The sequence below is a fragment of the Anarrhichthys ocellatus genome, unplaced genomic scaffold (assembly GCF_004355925.1).
Source record: "Anarrhichthys ocellatus isolate YVR2014 unplaced genomic scaffold, GSC_Weel_1.0 scaffold14, whole genome shotgun sequence".
Classification (NCBI taxonomy): Eukaryota; Metazoa; Chordata; class Actinopteri; order Perciformes; family Anarhichadidae; genus Anarrhichthys; species Anarrhichthys ocellatus.
In genome coordinates this window covers 8,063,095-8,081,724 of record NW_022280044.1, presented here as the reverse complement: position 1 = coordinate 8,081,724, position 18,630 = coordinate 8,063,095, and the positions used below count along the sequence as shown (strand labels likewise).

Here is an 18,630-nt window from a genome sequence, read left to right as displayed (position 1 = left end):
CTACTATCTGCTCACCATCTGTTATGCCTATTATGGGTGTGTGAATGAAAGTTTATCAGAAGTTTATCAGAATAATGGCAAGAATACTGTGAATGTGTACAGTAGAATAATGGTTTGACATGATCTACAATATATGATATCTGAGGATGGGTTTGGTTTCTCAGCCTCAGTTGTGTCTTCAGACTTTTGCTGAAGGTATTTACTCTCTGAAGCAGGAAACTAAACAGAAAAACACATGGTCAGGTAGAACATGTGAAGATCACTTTTAGAAAAAGATGTATAAAGGGGGAGCTGCGTCAGAATCTGTACTGTTGGGTGAATCAAGTGAGAGTTGCATTTTGGGCAATGTAGGCGGCAAGTTTTGACAAGGAAGACGAATAAATGGATTTTTAAATTTTTTTTATTAAAAGGCATTTCTGGATCTGCTGCTTAAACTGACCAACTGGCAACCTTTTCTTTACCATTATTGCAATATTTTAATGTTAATATAATATTTAGCACTCTTTTAAGTGCTTTAAAAAAGGTTTTCGTGGCAATATACAAGCAGAATGGTCACATATGTTGTAAAGTGCACAATGCACTTTGTGACATAGCATGACTGTTGTTCAGAACAGCTGTTAGACACACTGTACTAGGGAGCATTGATTTCACATTATTGGCTTTCACAACACAGGTGCATTTGTTGTCTGTAACTCTGCACCATTGTTCTATGCACTGTACTGTACGGCCGCTTTGGAGTCCTCGGAGTGTTCCAAAAGCGGTTCGCGTCTCATCTATTTTCTCTTTTGCTTTGTGTTTGGATGTGCTGTGGATGCCACACAACAGAGTTGTGGGTTGCCTCTACATTCTGCTTTAGACACACATAGATCTGGCAGCAGGTCAAGAACTTTGTGAGAGTTTTACAAAAAGTGAGAGGCGACTAGCAGTCAAAACACAATGTAACAGCACAAAGTGTCTAAGCCGATGCGAGCTCATCTTTTCAGTTCAAACGCACTAGTGCAGTACAGAATCATCAGCATTCAAAGTCTTCTGATCTACTGTAGTGACTACTGAGGCCAGGTCAATTTAATCAGCTCATGCAAATTATGTTCAAGTGAAGATTTAAGTTTTGAGTCTGGATGAATGAATCCTCAGATTGATTTTCTGACTCGGATATAACAGACATTCCTCAGTTCTGAAAGGAATATTGAATATGTATGTATGTATAGTTTGGAATAATAGTAGAATTACATGCCTGCACAGTGGGAGGCCCCAAGCCAAGACTGCCATCACAGCATGGGGCCATTAAAGTGGAATGGCATCCAGCTACCACACTTGTGCTCCCTCAGACTATTGATTTGTTCTATTTTGGGAAGTTGCTTTATAGCGAGGATACTAGGCTTGCAGTGTTGTTGTTTTTTCCTGATCAGCCACACTCACAGTTCAGTGCAGACAGAATGCTTTAGGTGATGTTCAGGTCGCTATGTTTGCTGAAGTGTGAACTATGTGCCTGCAGCATGCTGCATTATATCGCCCTCTTCTTCTCGCCACACTCCTCCAGTCTTTCTTCACAGGAGGATGAAAATAAGGAGACATTACAGATGAAATCTCCTGAAGACATATACAGGCAAGAAGTCAAATGGAAACATAGACTCACCTGCCATTTCTTTACACACACAGCTGCTCATTAAACAACGTAATACACAGCGGAACACATTAAGGCCTCGGTGCCTTTGTAATGAAGTTGTTTGAGCTTCACATGCCGTGGTTGGTCTGACATAGTAAGTCATCGTGTCGTCTGCATAACGATACACCTCCAGTCAGTCTCTCCTTAAGTCTCTCCGTTTGTATTGTTGGACTCATTTCTTTTGAAAAGTGATGGAAGTAGTGTGAAGAATAACAATATAAAGTTTGAGAGAGAAGTTTAAACATGCAACTTGTTTTACCTTCACACACCGGTGTGAAGTGGGCGTGCTGAGTGGTGGTGGGGAGGTGGGGTTCAGACACTGTTTGATGATCCAACAAGCACTTTGGTGGAACATACTGACCCCACCACCTGTACCAAACATACGGGTAGAGTTCCCCTTTGAACAATAAATTAAGCAACTGGCATCTATCAGTACGAACATAGAGAATGAATCAGTTGCACTAGGCAGCTTGCAACACATTTCCAAAAACCTCTTTATGGATAGAAATTAGCTTTCACATTCAAAATGACACGGATGTAGTTATTGTGTTGGCCTATATTTCTATTCTTTTATTCTATTCCTATTCTCACTTATAGAAGAGTCTCTGCAGATCTATTTTAGAGCACCACACAGTGCTTGTCTTCCCACTTGTCGTAGTAAGACAAGTAACAATAAATTGAGTTATTAAACACCTCAGTAAGTGTGTGTAAGCATCTTAATCCCTACATTCTCAAAGCATTCTGCCTGCTTTTAAAAGCCTGGCTGAGTGCAGCCGGAGTGAAGGATAACGATGCTAAACAATGATAACCTTGGGCACCACCATCCAAACAGTTAGCCAGCAGAGCACGCTCCTGTTCTTGTGGAGGAAAACAGAGAAATAAAAGGTGGAAAAAAGGGAGGGAGAGAGAGAGAGAAGTGTTATTTGAGTAAACGTAAGGCACGTAGCCAGCAGTGGGGAATGAAAGCAATGTTGAATGTTTGGATGAGTAATGCTGCTGCTCCCGTGGCCATGATGCTCACAGAGCAGCGATGAATGTGTACACTGTGGCTGCAAGCAGCTCTGCTCAGTTAGGTGTCCTGTGTGGAGATGAGCCAATATTAGTCCACCCAGCTTATAAACTGTTGCTGCTACATAACCCCCAATCTTTCTGCCACAGGCTGCTGCTCGCTGGTGATTGAAATTATAGCACCCGAGCAGACCTGCTTGTTTGGGGTGAAGCTTCTTAAATATGTCCTGCTAACAGTGACATAATTAAACACAGTGTTGGATTTCAACGAGAGGCACAGATGGACAGCGATTACACAGACCTTTTAGAAAGATGCTGCAATGGCAGAAGTTTTGTCTGCAAATTGATGGTTGATTTATATTGCCTCCACCAATTTACTATCTATTAGACTGCATATGTTGCCACAGAGCAGTCCAAAATGAATACAACTCTACAGTTAAAGATGCTTACGGCTCCTGGTCCAAACTGATAAATGTGTAAATGTTGCCTCGAGTAAGTGTATCCAAACATGTTCCTGGCTTCTTTTTGTCAAAGCAGATGGAATCTGTAAATGTTTAAGATAATTATAGAAGGGGAAGTTGACTTGGAGAGATATCAGAGGACTTACTGCAGCACACCTTTTAAACCTCCGGGTCCATCGAAGCGTTCATCAATGACCCTGCCTGGATTGCGACCGCTGGTCGTGATGAGCTGTTGAACCCGGATGACCTGGTCCTCTGGGCGGAGCACAACTCTTTGTTAATGTTCATCCTGGAGGAAAAGACACTTCTACTACTTTAGTAGTGGTTGTATTCTATCAATGGAAACAATTCTATTGTTAAAGATGTATCTTCATTTTAGACAAGTCCTGTTGCAAGGAGAAGCAATGTTTAGCCAGTTGTTGATGATGTATATGAATTCATCAGCTTCCTGTCTCCACATGGACTTTATTCATCAGCACATTTTGATTTGCAACCAATTTAAAATCACACTATTGTACCTTTTAGGCCCATCTCCATCCACACGGTGATTGAGTCTTTGGTTTTTATTTAAAAAGCCATTTTGGGTAAACTAGGTCATGTAATTATTATCTCAGCTCACATGAGATATACCTGTTTGTCCATAATGTACAGACAGAGATGGGACAGAAAGTCTTATGGTTTTCTGCTCTAGCCACTTTGAATAGTCTTCACAATGAGTTTTTATTGTAGAATTTTGGAATAATTTAAACAATGGCAAGGTCTCAGGTTCATCAGTACTTTAGCAACATTTATTTTTTTAATGTTTTGTCTCTTGTGTGGTTTTATATTGTTTTGTCCGCAGCTTTTAACGCTGCCCTCTTGGTCAGGTCTCTATTGCAAAAGAGGATTACAACCTCGTTACTTCGCTAGGCAAGTGACCACCGCCTGCCGAGGCGATGGTCGCCTGAAAGTCCACCAGAGTAAAACTTGGAGCGTTGCGCAGATGCCATTTGTACAAAAACAACATGCCTTTCCACAAACACACACACACAGAACTGCACTAAATGTACATTTACATTACAGTCATTTAGCAGACGCTTTTATCCAAAGCGACTTACAATTCAGGTGCTATCACACCGTAGGCACAGCTACGGGAGCAATTTTAGAGGTTAAGTGTCTTGCTCAAGGACACATCGACATGCAACTAGTGGAGCCGGAGCCAGGGATCGAACCGCCGATCCTCTGATTGAAGGACGGCCCTGCTCTCCACTTAGCCACGGCCGCTAAATAATATCATATTGATGATGTAATCTATTCTGCAGCAACAGAGTAACCTGTGTTTAATAAGCATTTCCTAAACACACATTTCAGAAATGCCATTCTACACGAGGTGCGATGAACGTGACGTCTATATTTGTTTGCGTGTCGTTTGTCTGATTTCTCCTCGTCCTGCACGCGTTTGTGAGTGAATCTCAATGAGCTGAATCGACACCGCGTGTGAAGCGCGGCATAATCTTGTAAACGGTAACAAATCTCCGAATGACGGTCGTCATCTTTATCTTCACGGGTGACAGCGATACGGAGAGGGGCGGAGAGGTTTGTTTAATCTCCGAGCCGTGGGGTGATCTGTGGCTTTCATACTTCATACAGGAGGGAGGGGGTTCGTCTATCTTTCTCGCTCTGTTTCTCTCCTGGTTGCTGTGGCGACGCCTGCCGCAGCGCTTTGCCTCTGCAGACTCCAGCATCATCATCATCTGGGCAGAGCTGAGCGCGTACTAACGTGAAAACAAAACCCAGTTGCACGTGTTATGTAACATGCTGTAAGTGCTGTACCTGCACATTAGCTCAGGCAGGACATTAATAAACGGATGGATTCCTCTCATTCCTTACACTTTATTAATGACCCTGTCACAACACAGCAAATCAATGCATTAAAAAGGAGCTGACTGGAGTCTCAAGTCGGTTTTCGGCTCACCCTGTGATGCACCTGTTGCTCGTGCAGGACTTGTTGGACCAGCATTTTGTCGCAGTGATATTTCTCCCTCAAAATCCTGCTGACCTTTACCTATACGGTATTTTGTGTCCGGTTTTATCTACAATTCTTCTAACGTGCCAAACTGCTCCTCTGCAGCTCACTTACCTCTTTACTATTCTCCTCTCCAGCTTCCCTTCCTCCATCCAGCTCATTTCAATGATGCATCCTCTTTGTAGTTGCAGACAGTGTTCCTTTAAACAAATTGCGGCTAGGAGGAGCATCTTCTTTTTTGACAGGATGTAACAACAACCAACAGCAGCAAATTAACTCAGCCGTCGTTAATTAACGTCAGTGTTTTGTGTAGGAAGGAACATTCTGTATCGTGTATCATCTTTGATGTTTGGGCTCTGTCTTTCTGATGTTCATAGAAGACAAACAGAGAAGTGAGTCTCTTACTACATAAGACCACCTCACGTCAGATAGCTAGCAGGGAGCTAACAGGTAGCAAGGCAGTCGTGGGAAGAATGATCAGAAACGCTCAGTTAAACTCTGAAGCACATCATACTGTATCATTGTTTTGTATTCACCTTAAGATCTCTGCATTGAGACCTCTAGGATTTAAAGCTTGGAACTAGCTCTTCCTGTCAGTCTGTGAAGCTAACGTTAGCTTAAGCAGCTACATTACAGGCCTGTCGACTTTATTATTAGAGGCCGTCAGTCTGTCAAAACGTTGTCAGCCATGACTTACCAGCAGTTTGTCATTTGAATAACTGGCTGTTCTAAAGAAATGTAATACCACTTTTGAATGTCATGATTATATTTGAATAATGATTGTGATATTAAAGGTTCTCTACGACATTCACAACATTAAAGGTGCCAATTTGAATTTCAGAGCATATCAAGTGCCTCCACATGGCTCTCAACATGGTAAGGGCTGAGCCGGTGGCTCGCAGCTGACAGTGATACAACTGCAGACAGAGCTAACAGTGTTTTCCTGAGGGCGAACCGGAGGGAGGGCGTCGAGCACTATTATAATATTCAAATAAATGTGAGATAAACTGGTCTTTTTTTGAATAGAAAACTAGCCAAGTTTACTTTTCTCTAACTGTCTAGTTTAAAATAAGAAAAATTATGCAACAGAAATATTTCATCTGTTTCCATTTGTATAGAAGCAAGATGAGTTTGTGATGTATGTTTGATTCGTTGTGAACTAGAAATACAGGCCTGTGGTCTAAATATAATAATCCATTTTTGTTACATTTCAGCACTTACTATTTCCCTCCATATGCCTGAGGGATGTAACCTATACCTAGTCAGCCTCTGGGGACACTACATTCATGGGTATCATACTATAATACCTATTTACCAGAGGCACAGTTGAGGTAAGAGAGCACCGGTGCAGCAGCACTCAGCTCTCAGCTCTCAGCTCTGCACAACGGCAAACAAACACGAGATGCTTTTAAAAAGCAGTGTTTTGTCATAATCTTTAGCTTCCTCTCTGGAGAGATGCAAAGACTCCCGAGAGAACCGCAGCCAATCAGAAACCTTGATGTTTCCATTCTTAGTTGGCTTATTTGTCTTGAGCGTTACGTAATGGACGAGTTGTCTGAAACGGGAATGTTAGCCAGTACCATCTCCTCTCATCAGTGCAATTCATTTTGTTTTCCTAATAAGTATTATTAAACACAATTACATGTATTTTTGCAGTTTTCCTCAGTAGATTGGCTCATTGTTTCTTCCCACTGCTGCATGTTTGTTATCTAAATCATTTGATTGCCTCGGTGCTGATACACAATCCAGCATAGCAGAGAAACTCTGTAGCAAATGTTCAGGTTGTGGGTGTGTGTGACTGAGGCTCGTGTGTGGGAGTTCATCAGCTCATTACAGACTAACCATTCTCTTTTGTTCCCTTTAATGTGAAAGAATTTATTTCCAGTTTTACAGCCAATGTAGGCTACCTATAATTTGCACATCTCCTAGCAACAAGACTTTGAACAAACTAAATATAACTACTTGCTAAGGTGTCACTATGGGCTCAGCGTCACTGGCTGTGAAACGATTGTGTTGTATGTATGTATGTATATATATATATATATATGTTTGTGTATGTGCACGGGTGTCTCAATACACCATCACCAGTGGTCTTCCAGTGAAAGCAAAAATCCAAACGTTTCCATATGCACAGCGGAAAGAGGTGAATGAAATGATGTTTGGACTACAATTAAAATGGCAAAACAACTAGATTTGCTCTTGAAACGTCAACCCTAGTTATTTATGTAGCCACATGGCTAACCCGATTTACTTTACTCTTTCATACAGTGTGAACAGTGGTAGATAAAAGGCCTGTACAGACCATGACTTTATTAAAACGATGACGTTATGAGGTGTAAATGCATGCAGAATGCATTGCTATAAGAATGCAACTGTGTCTGGAGGTGCTCTGGCTCGCATTGTGATTGGATCTCAGCCAGTCAGTTTGGCCCAACAAGTTCCTGCTGTCAGCTCAGCAAAAAAGCAACAAAAAAACTTCTGGGCAAAAGAAAATTAATTGGAGCCTGTAATGGTAAAATATGCATTTGAACTTTGTGTCCTCGATGTGAACTCGCAGTGAACTCGAAAACTTACGTGTCATCTATTAAGTAAAATGGCTACTGAAAAAGTGGCAGAACAACTTGTTCCTTACATGGAGTAAAGAAAGTGCAGACTAAGCAGTAATCACAACTGGTGGTTGAAAACACCTCATGTTACCTTGAATGTATCAAAGCTGTGAAAAATCAGCTGGATACAGCAGACAAGCCCTCGTGGGTGCTGCACTTTGAATCTAACTTGTTGCTGTATAAATAAAGGAGGTGTTGCATATTGTGAAGTTTTTACCAGACTGCTGAATACGTACTCTGTTGTATACTCTTCCCTTTCAAGCGAATAAACAGAACAAGACAACTTTGAATCTTCTGAAGACTTTATTGATTTGTGAACAAAAACTCTCTTCTCCCGATTAACATAGAAATCTTCCACAACAAGCCGACACAGCAACAATGTTAACAATCTGCATATTCTATTAGCTTGGTCTTTACCTGTGCAAAAGAAACTGAATATAATATATTAAGGACCCTCATATTCACTATGGCTCTCTCTCCGGTTTGAATTCTTTGTAGCCTTTTTACATTTGGATTGTGTCAAAGCCAACAGTAAATCTCAATCACACAGTGAGGATTGAAACAGAAAATATATTCTTAACTTTCAATTGACATAGATGTACAACTCTCCACAGTTATATATAATGAATGTGCAATTTAATTCACTTGAAATGAAAATGAATGACTAATATTATTATTGCTATCACGTGTGACTTGATAATTTATGAATCGCAATAAAAAAAAGGAGCATGTTAACAATGTGGATGCTGTACGATATCCAATTTACAGTATTGTTAGCTCATGTACAAGGCGGGTTATAATTACATTTTTTTTTTATATATATATATATATATATATATATATATACTTGTATCAGAACCTTAGTTTTCATACCGACTTCGAAAGATTTTGCTGTAACTTACTTTGAGGATTATAAACACTAAATCAAAGAACTCAAACTTCTCAAATCATAGCAGGGTTTAATGTCGGCTTACCACCAGCGACCAAATAAGAGCAACATGCATATTTTACACCTTTTTATTTTTGCAAATTCATGGTTTGAATCAGAAAATGTGTGATCAAAGAACATGTAAACAAGACCTGAGCGTCTTTAACATTCTTTGCTATGGACACATTTAAGTCGATAGCCTACTCTCATGAAAGAAAGGTAGTATAATAAATACTGTAAACTCTTCATAAAGGCCAGTGTCAGCAAACTGATACATCATCTCCTGAGTGTGAGTGCTGCTGGTTGAGTGAAGTGGGTTTTTAATACAGAAGTGGAGCTGAATGTCACCCTCCTGTAGCTCCAGCCTCCCCGGGGCTCTCTCACTGACTGTGACAGCATGGCCTCAGCCGCCCACACCCACCTTCCCCCCTCAGCGCCTCCCTCCTGCTGGATGGTCTGTCTATCTTCATACACCCCCCTCGACCCCCACCCTCTCGCCGTATGCAACAGATCGGCACACCAGCGGCACCCAACGCAGCTCGGCTCTTTCATCAGGCTGTCACGCAGGCTCAGCCGCTCTGACTCGCTGTGTTTATCACAGCTGCGGGCGTGACACTAGAAAGAGTATGACAACCGGCTTAAGCACGCGCCTGTGTTTGTATGTGTAGGCCGCCGTTCTTCTCGGGGGAGTCATTACTCGAGCGATCTCTTCGGGCGCCCCTGAATTCCCCGATGTTTGGAGTCAGCCCTCTCCTCCCAGGAGCGTGCTGGAGCTCAGTTCACTGAGCTCGTTGTTCAAAACAAATCATCGTGTCTCCCTCTGTACCTTAGCCAAATAGGGGCCACATCAGGAGTGACTGGCCACACATTAGCACAATTGAATTGCACTCACTCAGTGTGCCTTGGTTGGTTGTGACAGGAGAGAGGGAAGAATGTACTTGGTGTGTGTGTGTGGCACATTGGGATTGTTCCAACAATCCTTTCTTAACATGCATGATGAGATTATCAGGAGGGAATCCAGTTTAATACCCACAGCTCCGGCACTCTCCACTGATGTCAATAAAATGTATTTTGGGAAAAACAAAACCCATCGATGCTCCATCAGAAACGGTATGATGGGCCGTCAGATGGTTGGGTCGGGTTTTGGTGAATACAAAGGAAATGGAGATTGGATGGGAGTCCTGTGAATGACGGTGGAGATTTAAATGTTGGTTTGAAAAAGTCATTCTGACTTCTGCCAAATTCTTCAGAGTTCCATTTTTGTGAAGAATGTTGGACAAAAGAGCCGTCCCCTCCGGTTCCGCTAATCCCCTTTCCTTTGTGGTCGGTTTCCAGATGTGTTGGTGAATGGGAAGCCGTGTGACTGCGATGTCATTGCCGACTGTAAAGCGGGTGACGCTGTGACCCTGGAGGTACAACTGACCAATCGGAGCAAGAACTCAGTGGGACCCCTGGCTCTGACTGTGGTGCCATATCAGGACTACCAGAACGGAGTCCAGAACTACGATTTGGGGGAGGCGGTCACCTTCATCGGCTCCAACACCTTCTACATTGACACGGTCAGTGGGCACTGGAGTACTATACAGACGTCATAGCGTCATTTCAACTCTGTTAATGTACAGTATTTGTCATCAAATATAACCTCTCCTATGAAGACATATATTATATTATTACTAGTTTGTTTTACTATATTGTCATTCACTATAACTACGTTATATTATGAAATGTTTAAATACTCCTCAAAGATGCTAAATACTTAAAGTGTTGCTGCAATAATGCCACCCGTAGTAACAGCAATAGATTGGCTTTACTTTGGTTGAAACAGCTTTTCTTGCACAATTTAGCCCATTTAAACCAAACCTTGAATATTTGATATAACTGATGACAATGCTCTGTGCCTATTTAAGGATTTGAAACGCCATGATCTGAGGCATAACAACAACAAAGAAACATTTTAAATGTGTAAATTAGGTGTTTTTTTACCTCCCTTTCATGAACTTGCTGAAGTTTACGGTTTCCTTCAGTCACTTAATTCTGGCTGCCTTTATTCTTAACCAAATTATACAGTATACACATTGATGTACCTCTGGGACTATTTCTTTGTTGGATTACATAACAAGCATATTTCAAGTCGCTGTATAATGCGACTTCAAAACTTGAAATAAAGCCTGCTAAGCAAAATAAGCTAAAAACACAGGTATGGTCCTTTTAAATGTCATGGCTGCAGTCTTTGAATGAAAAGGCCCTTATCAGAGAAGGGATCCTGGGAGGGAGCCTTTGTTCTGTAACACAGTCTTACTCCTCAGGGTTAAACAAGCTGGAGGCGATGAAAAGCGGCTTGGCTGATGCCAAACCAAAGAGCTTACAGTCTGAAAGGCAGATAAAAGCACAAATGATATTCCTAAATGTGCGAACCAACTTCATTTTGGGAATTGTTCTCAAACGAAGGGGGAAACGCAGATCTTTTCGGTAGTTTTTCATCAAAGCCACAGTCGGATTCAAACCTTCTCCCCTGCCGGCTTCATGGCTGACAGTGTGCCAGGTTCTGTATGGGACTACTGAAAGCCGGCCGCTAATGATTCTTACTGCTGTCTGTCTTTGCCGTCGCCAGGTTAAACCCAAAGAAAACTCCGTCTGTGTCGGTGCCCTGCTCTTCCTCTACACTGGAGATTTCTTCCTTAATATCAAGTTCCAGGACGACAGCGCTGGACGAGAGCTTCCTTTAGCCTGGTTCACTCTGCCCAGTGTCCACATCCGAGCCCTGGACGCTCAGCCGCAGGCCGGGGCCTGAGGGCCTGGTGGCCTCATCATTGTAGCCCTGAGAAGTGAATGGATGGGGAGTTTTGTTGATGTTGTTCTCTGTAAATACAATATTCTTGTGAATTTAATCACATGTATATATCATTTTCTTAAAGGTTAAAACGTGTGAACAGTTCTCACACGGACACACTCACGGACACACTCCTGCACACAATCAGTGTGTACTTTGCAATCTAGCTAATGATACAGCGAACATCTGTACAGTTGGCTGTTAGGGGTGATTAGAAACAAGCCGTTTCTCTTCCTTTATGAACACATCTTGAAGGCTCGGACCTCAATCATTTAATTTCAGTGGAATCAATGCAATCAGTTGACTCACTTGTGCAGACAAAGTTAATTTTCTTTTGCGTTAAGTTTGAAAAATGAATTCTCACCACTGACCAATAGCAAACTGCATTAACACTGAACTTCAAGGGGACATTATTGTTTTGAATTATTATATGCTGTCTTATTAGTTGTGTTGCACCATGTAACAAGAGAGGCAGTATGGTTTGCACGGTCAATGTGAGACAGGAAAAGATGCTACAATTGCGCTTACTTGAATTAATGTGTTTTACGGTTTGCACCGTTTTAGCTAGCTAGCTTGCTAACCGCTAAATGCTAGCTAGCTACACTAGTCGCAATGAGCGGTAGCGGGGGAATTAAATGAAAGTAGTCGCTATGTTGCCATGCAAAGTTTGCTGTCTTTTTCTGCCAAGAATTAATATCATTGTCACACTTTTTCTTATCTTCACAATGCCATTTATTGAGAAGATTATTTTGTTACCTTGCATTTCGAGTTACAAAATGTCTACTAAAATAAAATAAGACTAAGTCATGTTACTGGGCAGAAAACCTCAGAGCCCCGATTGAAGAAGAGGAGCTACAAACCAACACCGGAAATGTGATTAGCCAGACTCTATAGCTAGTTATGTACACATAAGATCTATTTATTTCTACTGCTGTATGGATGTTTTCACTTGGCTCTGTGCCACCACACTGGATGACTGATGAACCTGACCGTCATAGATTAGCCTATGTGTGACATATACTTGCTGTAAATAAATGTTTAAAGAAGCAACCTGTGTTTATTTTGACCTTATTCCAACACGTTTTATTTGTCCATCCCAGCCGTTATAGCTCTGTGTCCATCTTCATCTTCTGCCTGCTGAGATGACCTTTATCACATTTTGGGAAGCTCCAGTCTAACATTCAGATACACAAAAATCCATAAACACTGATTACCGGAGAAAACATTGCTGACTAATAATCATTTTTAACATTCCTTTAGGGTGACTGAGCTACACGCTGTGTTCTAGTGAAACATTACAGTTCACCACAAACGTGTTTTGTTTTACTCACTCTGACATTTTGAAATATCAGTGCATAGAATAATGTCACAGCAGATTCAAGACCTCACCGTAGTTAATCATTACACTGTGCTTTCTGATACACTGGGAGTTAACCAGTGAAGCCACAGCACTGCTAATGTACTGCTGGGAACTCATTATCCACCTGGGAACCTGAATCAGTCAGTAACAATCTTGCTTCTCCAACCTCTTTAAGTACCACAGGCTCCAGCAGTAAGTTAATACAGTACGAGTGTTGTAAGCTGTCACTGCAGGCCCTTCTTCCACCCCCTCACTGGTGGACCAGATGTGAACTGGGTGATGACGAGATGCTGGGGGAAGATTAGCCTTGTCAAAAGGCTGAAATGTCTTAGGGGAAGGGGGGGATGGGAGGCCTGGGAGAAGAAGTCCGGGGGTTTCATTTTTATATGAAAGAGGGTTTATCAGTGAGCCAGCCTCCTCTTAAACAAGCTCTCATTTCAGCGGACGTTATAGCTGAGTATGAACTAAGGACGGGATCTTAGTCACACTGCCTGACCACAGACCACGAACACCAGGAATGAGTTTGTGTTTATGTAAATTCAATGTAACTCTGTATGCTACAAAAATAACAGAATTTCTGAAATGTGAAGCACCGGTGATCCATGTGAAAACATGAGAAATAACGAATGTCTTTTTTTCTGAATCTAGTGCTGTTTCCCCATGAAGGTCACATTAGCACATTACAGCGTTTCCACTCGTCATAAGTGTGTTAGTTTACATATGTGAATAATACATCAGTGAACCACACAGGTCATTGGTTATGCATACAACGCAAACAATTCCAAAGTCATGCCCTCTATGCTTATTAATTAGTTTATCTAATAGAGGGTGTGTGTGTGTGTGTGTGTGTGTGTGTGTGAGAATGTGTGTGTACTGGCTTTGAAAAGTTAGAAATGAAAGGCAGCTCTGAGTGCAACAATAGAAATGGATTGTGTTGTTGATGTGAGAGTGTGGACCCTGGGCTGCTGTCGGCACAGTTCAGTCTGCATGAACTCACTTAACATAAGTTCTATCCTCGGCATATTGTTTACTGACCCTTATAACCGTCTTCTTCAGGAAAGGTAACTCGATTTTATAAGCCTAAATTACAAAGCAGAGCAGCAATTAAGAGTGTCCTTTTCTCACTTATCGAAGCATAGATTCACCTTATACGCATAATTAAACTGGGGTCTGGCATGGATAGCTGGAAGTATAAGAAATGGAGCTCCAGAGCAAAAAACTAAACCATCTACAGCAGCACTCAATTGAGGGATTCATTAACATTTGACATTTTTCCTTTATTGTTGTTTAATTTGCTTAGAGAATCATAGACTGACCGGTTGATAACGAGTACTGTACTTTAGTATTTCCCTCAAACCACATTTTTCTGAACTAGATTATTTGATGGCTTATGTCATTGTTACTTTGCGGCTATGACTTTAGATTCAATATGAGAGAGCATCGATATCGGGGACTAAATAGGTGGGACAGAAGACACAAGTTTGAGATTTAAAAAATAATGGGTTTTATAAAAATGAGAAAAGGCAAAACTAATATGGATGGGACCCTAAAAGAGGTCATCCAAACCCAACTGAACGCATAGCACAGCAAACTGAAAGGCAACAAAAGTGAAGAACCTACAAACTAAACTCAGTGACACACAACACAATAACTGAGACAGCTACAAATAGACATTCAGCAGACAGTTTGCTGAAGACTAATTATAAACAATAACATGTATTTGATGGTCATGTAAGCTTCCAAAGTGCTCAACACGATCTCATCCCTTCTTGTCATGTTTTGCTGCTTGGGAAGAAGCTATAAAGATGCCGGGGGCGTCGCACGTCACAAGCAGTTAACGTTGTGAAATGGTTGCGGTTAACGCTGGAACACGTGCTTAACGTTATATATATAACGTTACACGGTCGCGGTTAGGTTTAGGGAACAAACATACGTAGCTCTACTTAAAATAAGTTTTGCGTGATATGAAGATGCAGAGGGCCACTGCCCAAGCGTTGACGCCCTGGGAGTGACACCAGGCTGAGATGCTGCTCCCTATATTTCCTATAGTGCAACTGGATTGCGTCTTTTCCGCTTGACCTTCTCTGCAAATGAATGGATGGAAGTGTGACGTCATTCCAACGTGGGTTGGACCAGCAATGGGTCACACAAAGTGTGCATTTGGAGTCGGGTATCCAGTTCCTATTGTGCCTTCATGGCATAATGGTTTGTTGCCTCCAAGCACAGAGCCAGATAACCCCGATGTTTCATTTCTGAGACTTGACATAGTTCCCTTCAGCACCACAGAAGACTGTAAAACCAGTGAAGTTCCCCTTCAAGAGTAATTTGGAATGTAAGACTTGCTGTATATCTGAGTACTGTACACTAAACATATGAGTACTTTTTCTCCCGCCTTGTAATACTTTCAGAGCAGCTTTAAAATGTGTATGTTGTCTTTGTGTAAGACGTTCATGAGTAGAAAAACAGCATCAGCGCGTGTTACGGCTCTTCACCACCCCAAACCATAAGCTGCCCTCCCCAGAACTGCGGACACCCAGAAGAGACTGAGCATCTTGTCTCGAGTTTAAATGAGGTTTCTTATCAGAAAATCACCTCCGCATTATTAGCCACCAACCTTCATTACCTTGCAGCACACCTGTAATTCTGATCGCAATCAGCCTAACAATCAACCATCACTCTGTGCCGAAGCATTTCCTCCCCACCTGATACTAGGGAGTTACAGCAGTGAGGAAAAGGAGTTGTTTGAGAGCAAACAAGAGCCTTACATTTAGTGGCGAAGCAATCCCCACAGTGTTCAAACGAATCTGCAAGAAGCCAGAGTTCAATTCAATCCCTTCCTCCTCTCTTTCAGTATTTAGTGGTTGGTGACGTACACTCATATATATCGGTGACCTTGGTATGTAAATGATCTCTGGAGTGGAGAGATGTAGGGGAGGGGGGGGGGGGGATTAGGGTGTGTGCTGACGAAAGACGAGCCATTTGACACCTGCGCTGCTCTTTAACTGTCACGCCTGTAGCACTGGCACAGAAACGCACAGCAACCCTCATCCGCTGCATGTTTACTGATCCAGTGCGACTCTCTGGCTCAATTACTACGCTATCTGCAGCGACACACGAGCTGCTAAATATGAAATAAAACCAACCTGAACTCTAAAACGTGACTGCAGCTTACAGTATGCAAGAATTTCCTCCCAGTTAAAGTCCCCATAAATGAAAACAATATTTTCTTTTACCTTGTTTATGAACTAAAATGTATCTTATTACAATCGCATTTATTATCTTTTTCTTGTGCTTTCAGGTGCATCTCATGGGCCATCCCCATGGTAAAGCATGAAAACTCCCTGCGCGCAATTACCACTCCTCGCGATGTTCCAGATTGTAACTTTAAAATCACAAAGGATCATTCAATTCTGCGTGCGCTGATTTAGCCGATTCCTATTGTTTGCAGTGAAGCCATACATCATCGACACCTTGCTAGTGCTGCTGCTATCGATGCGTGGATGATGTATGATACCTCGCCACACAACACGCTGTGCAAATGAGTTGGCAGACAAGGATTTATCTCCAGACTGTGGCTGGTATTTTCAGTTGGTTGCTGCTGCGGCATGAACAGAGAAGCACTCAGCTGTCAGTCAGTCACTCCGGCTGGGTTGAAGCTTCTATCATTCATCACTGCTAATTGTGCATGTCTGATGTCTCTGCTGTCATTCTAGATCATACGTGGAGGCATTCTGCCGTCATGCAGCCTTCTGAGGCGATGTATTTGTGTCTGTGCAGGCCTGTGTGATGAGCACAGCCATACTGTAAACTCGGTGTCATTACCATGGAGACTAATCTAAGCAGTTGCCATTATTAAACTTTTTCTCTCTGAGCTTCTCCCGGAATGCATTCGGAGTTCTGTAGGTGGGCTGAGCGGGCACTTGAGATGTGAGAAAGGGGAGCTAAATATAGAGCGAGTACATATCCAGACGATGTTGATTAGTGGAGCTGTTTCGACTCTTAAATTGCTGCATAATGAAACACTGCGGTTGACGTCTTGGCTTCTGCATGCACTCAACTTCTTACTGAGGCCAGCTTGTTCCCGTGCGTTAGTGCATTGTGTGTTTTCATGGAGAATATGGACAATTTGCAGGGTTTCATTTAAAGCCTAAAATGAATCTGACAGGAAAGAAAAGGGATCCCTCAAGTCCTTTGTGGCGAACCTTTAAAATCATGACATCAGTGTGTATAAAACAAAACACAACACAACATTAGTAATTCACAAGTTGATAAAAGCTTTTGCATTTGCTTTTCTTATCGCTCAGTTCACTCTAGAGGAAGGTTTGTTTACTTCCACACACATTTTTGATGTAAAAAAAGAAGCAGTAAAGATATCACAAGGAGACCAGACCTCACTTAGATATGAAATGAAATAACATCTTTACAATATTTATCTTCTTTTTTTTCTCATGAGTTGTCGACAATCCTCGTAATATCAGACTGGAGGACTATCTGTGTTCCATGAAATGATATGAAAAATACAAAAAAGTGAAAAGAGCATAATGGAAAATGCATTTGAAAAAAGTAGCTACATAGTTGAGGTTTCGGCCCAGTCCAGGATATAATTTTATGGATTTATTCTTTAATTATCTCCCAGTGGAAGTGAGAAAAGTAGCAGAGTATTTGCATCTGGTCAAAAGGGTAAAGGACCGTGGAGTCTAGTCACTGCCATACAGTGTTGCTCCATAGGCCGATGTTATTTCAAGTATTCATTGGCACGTTATATAATCAGTATAGGAACTTTTTTCACCAATTTCTCCATGTACCCATACAATGTACCTTCTAATAGTCTGTAATGAGGTGGCACAAATTGTGCACACTTCTGGACTTGTGTAATCTTCACTTTGGCTTGGTCCTAACACTTCTGTAATAAGTTTGATTTAAGTTAAAAAAAATATATGAATAAGCAAAGTATTAATTTCTAGTTGTGGTTTATAAAGTATTTTCCTGTTTTCCCTCTCATCCGTTAATTTGTGTTTTACAGCTTTTCTCTACAATGATGACAATACTCACTCGCAGTTAAGAGAATATATTTACATGAAATGTCAACTTTGAAGAGAAAGACTAAAAAGAGCACTCTTGCTTTTCATCCATATTTGAATCATTTTAAGGATAGATTCTTTTCTGATATCAGGAGTTTTGCTGCCTGCTTAATAACTGCACTTACAGTGCTCTGGTAATTTCAGATCACTAAATATTAATGCCCAATTATACCACAAAGTCTTGGAATAATATTCAATCAACTCCTCAGCCTAAAACATGAATTCACGTCACTAACAGTGCAACAATAATTGAGTTGAGGAAACATTAAACACTGTGTTAATCACAAGGAGGAACATACATGAAATAAGCCCTGTCTGTCGTCTTTTGCTCCAATGCATGCTGGGAGGTTTCTTTCTGCCTACCTTTGCCTGCTACTGCAATTAATACTCATGCAAACTATTAATTTCAGCTCGTCTCCAAATTTAGACTATTGAAGTTAAAGGATGCAAAGCACGAGAAGCAGCATGCTGTACATTTACAGTGTAAAGTGAACGAAATGAAGGCCTTAAAAGGAGGTGTCGAGGTCCTTATGGGGTCCTTATGGGGCCTCAAGATTAGACCACAATCAGGTGGTACCATAATTCCCTTATTACTCAGGTTGTGCTATGCTATTAACAGATGACCACAAGGTTGATCCACTGTGAACCTGGAGCCCTTCATGGTCTGGATGGTAATCTGTCCTTG

The 18,630-nt window shown here is 41.6% G+C and overlaps 1 protein-coding gene across 2 annotated transcripts in view; it reads left to right on the top strand.

Annotated features, from left to right (window-relative positions):
* The window catches only part of trappc9 (trafficking protein particle complex subunit 9), a 151,479-nt gene extending 138,925 nt beyond the window's left edge, over positions 1-12,554 (top strand). For both annotated transcript variants that reach the window (XM_031853713.1, XM_031853712.1), the window contains 2 exons: positions 10,010-10,233; positions 11,286-12,554. In XM_031853713.1, coding sequence (XP_031709573.1) covers positions 10,010-10,233; positions 11,286-11,465 — 404 coding nt within the window. In that variant the 3' untranslated portion in view covers positions 11,466-12,554. The remainder of the gene's footprint in view (positions 1-10,009; positions 10,234-11,285) is intronic.
* Positions 12,555-18,630: the final 6,076 nt, after the last annotated feature.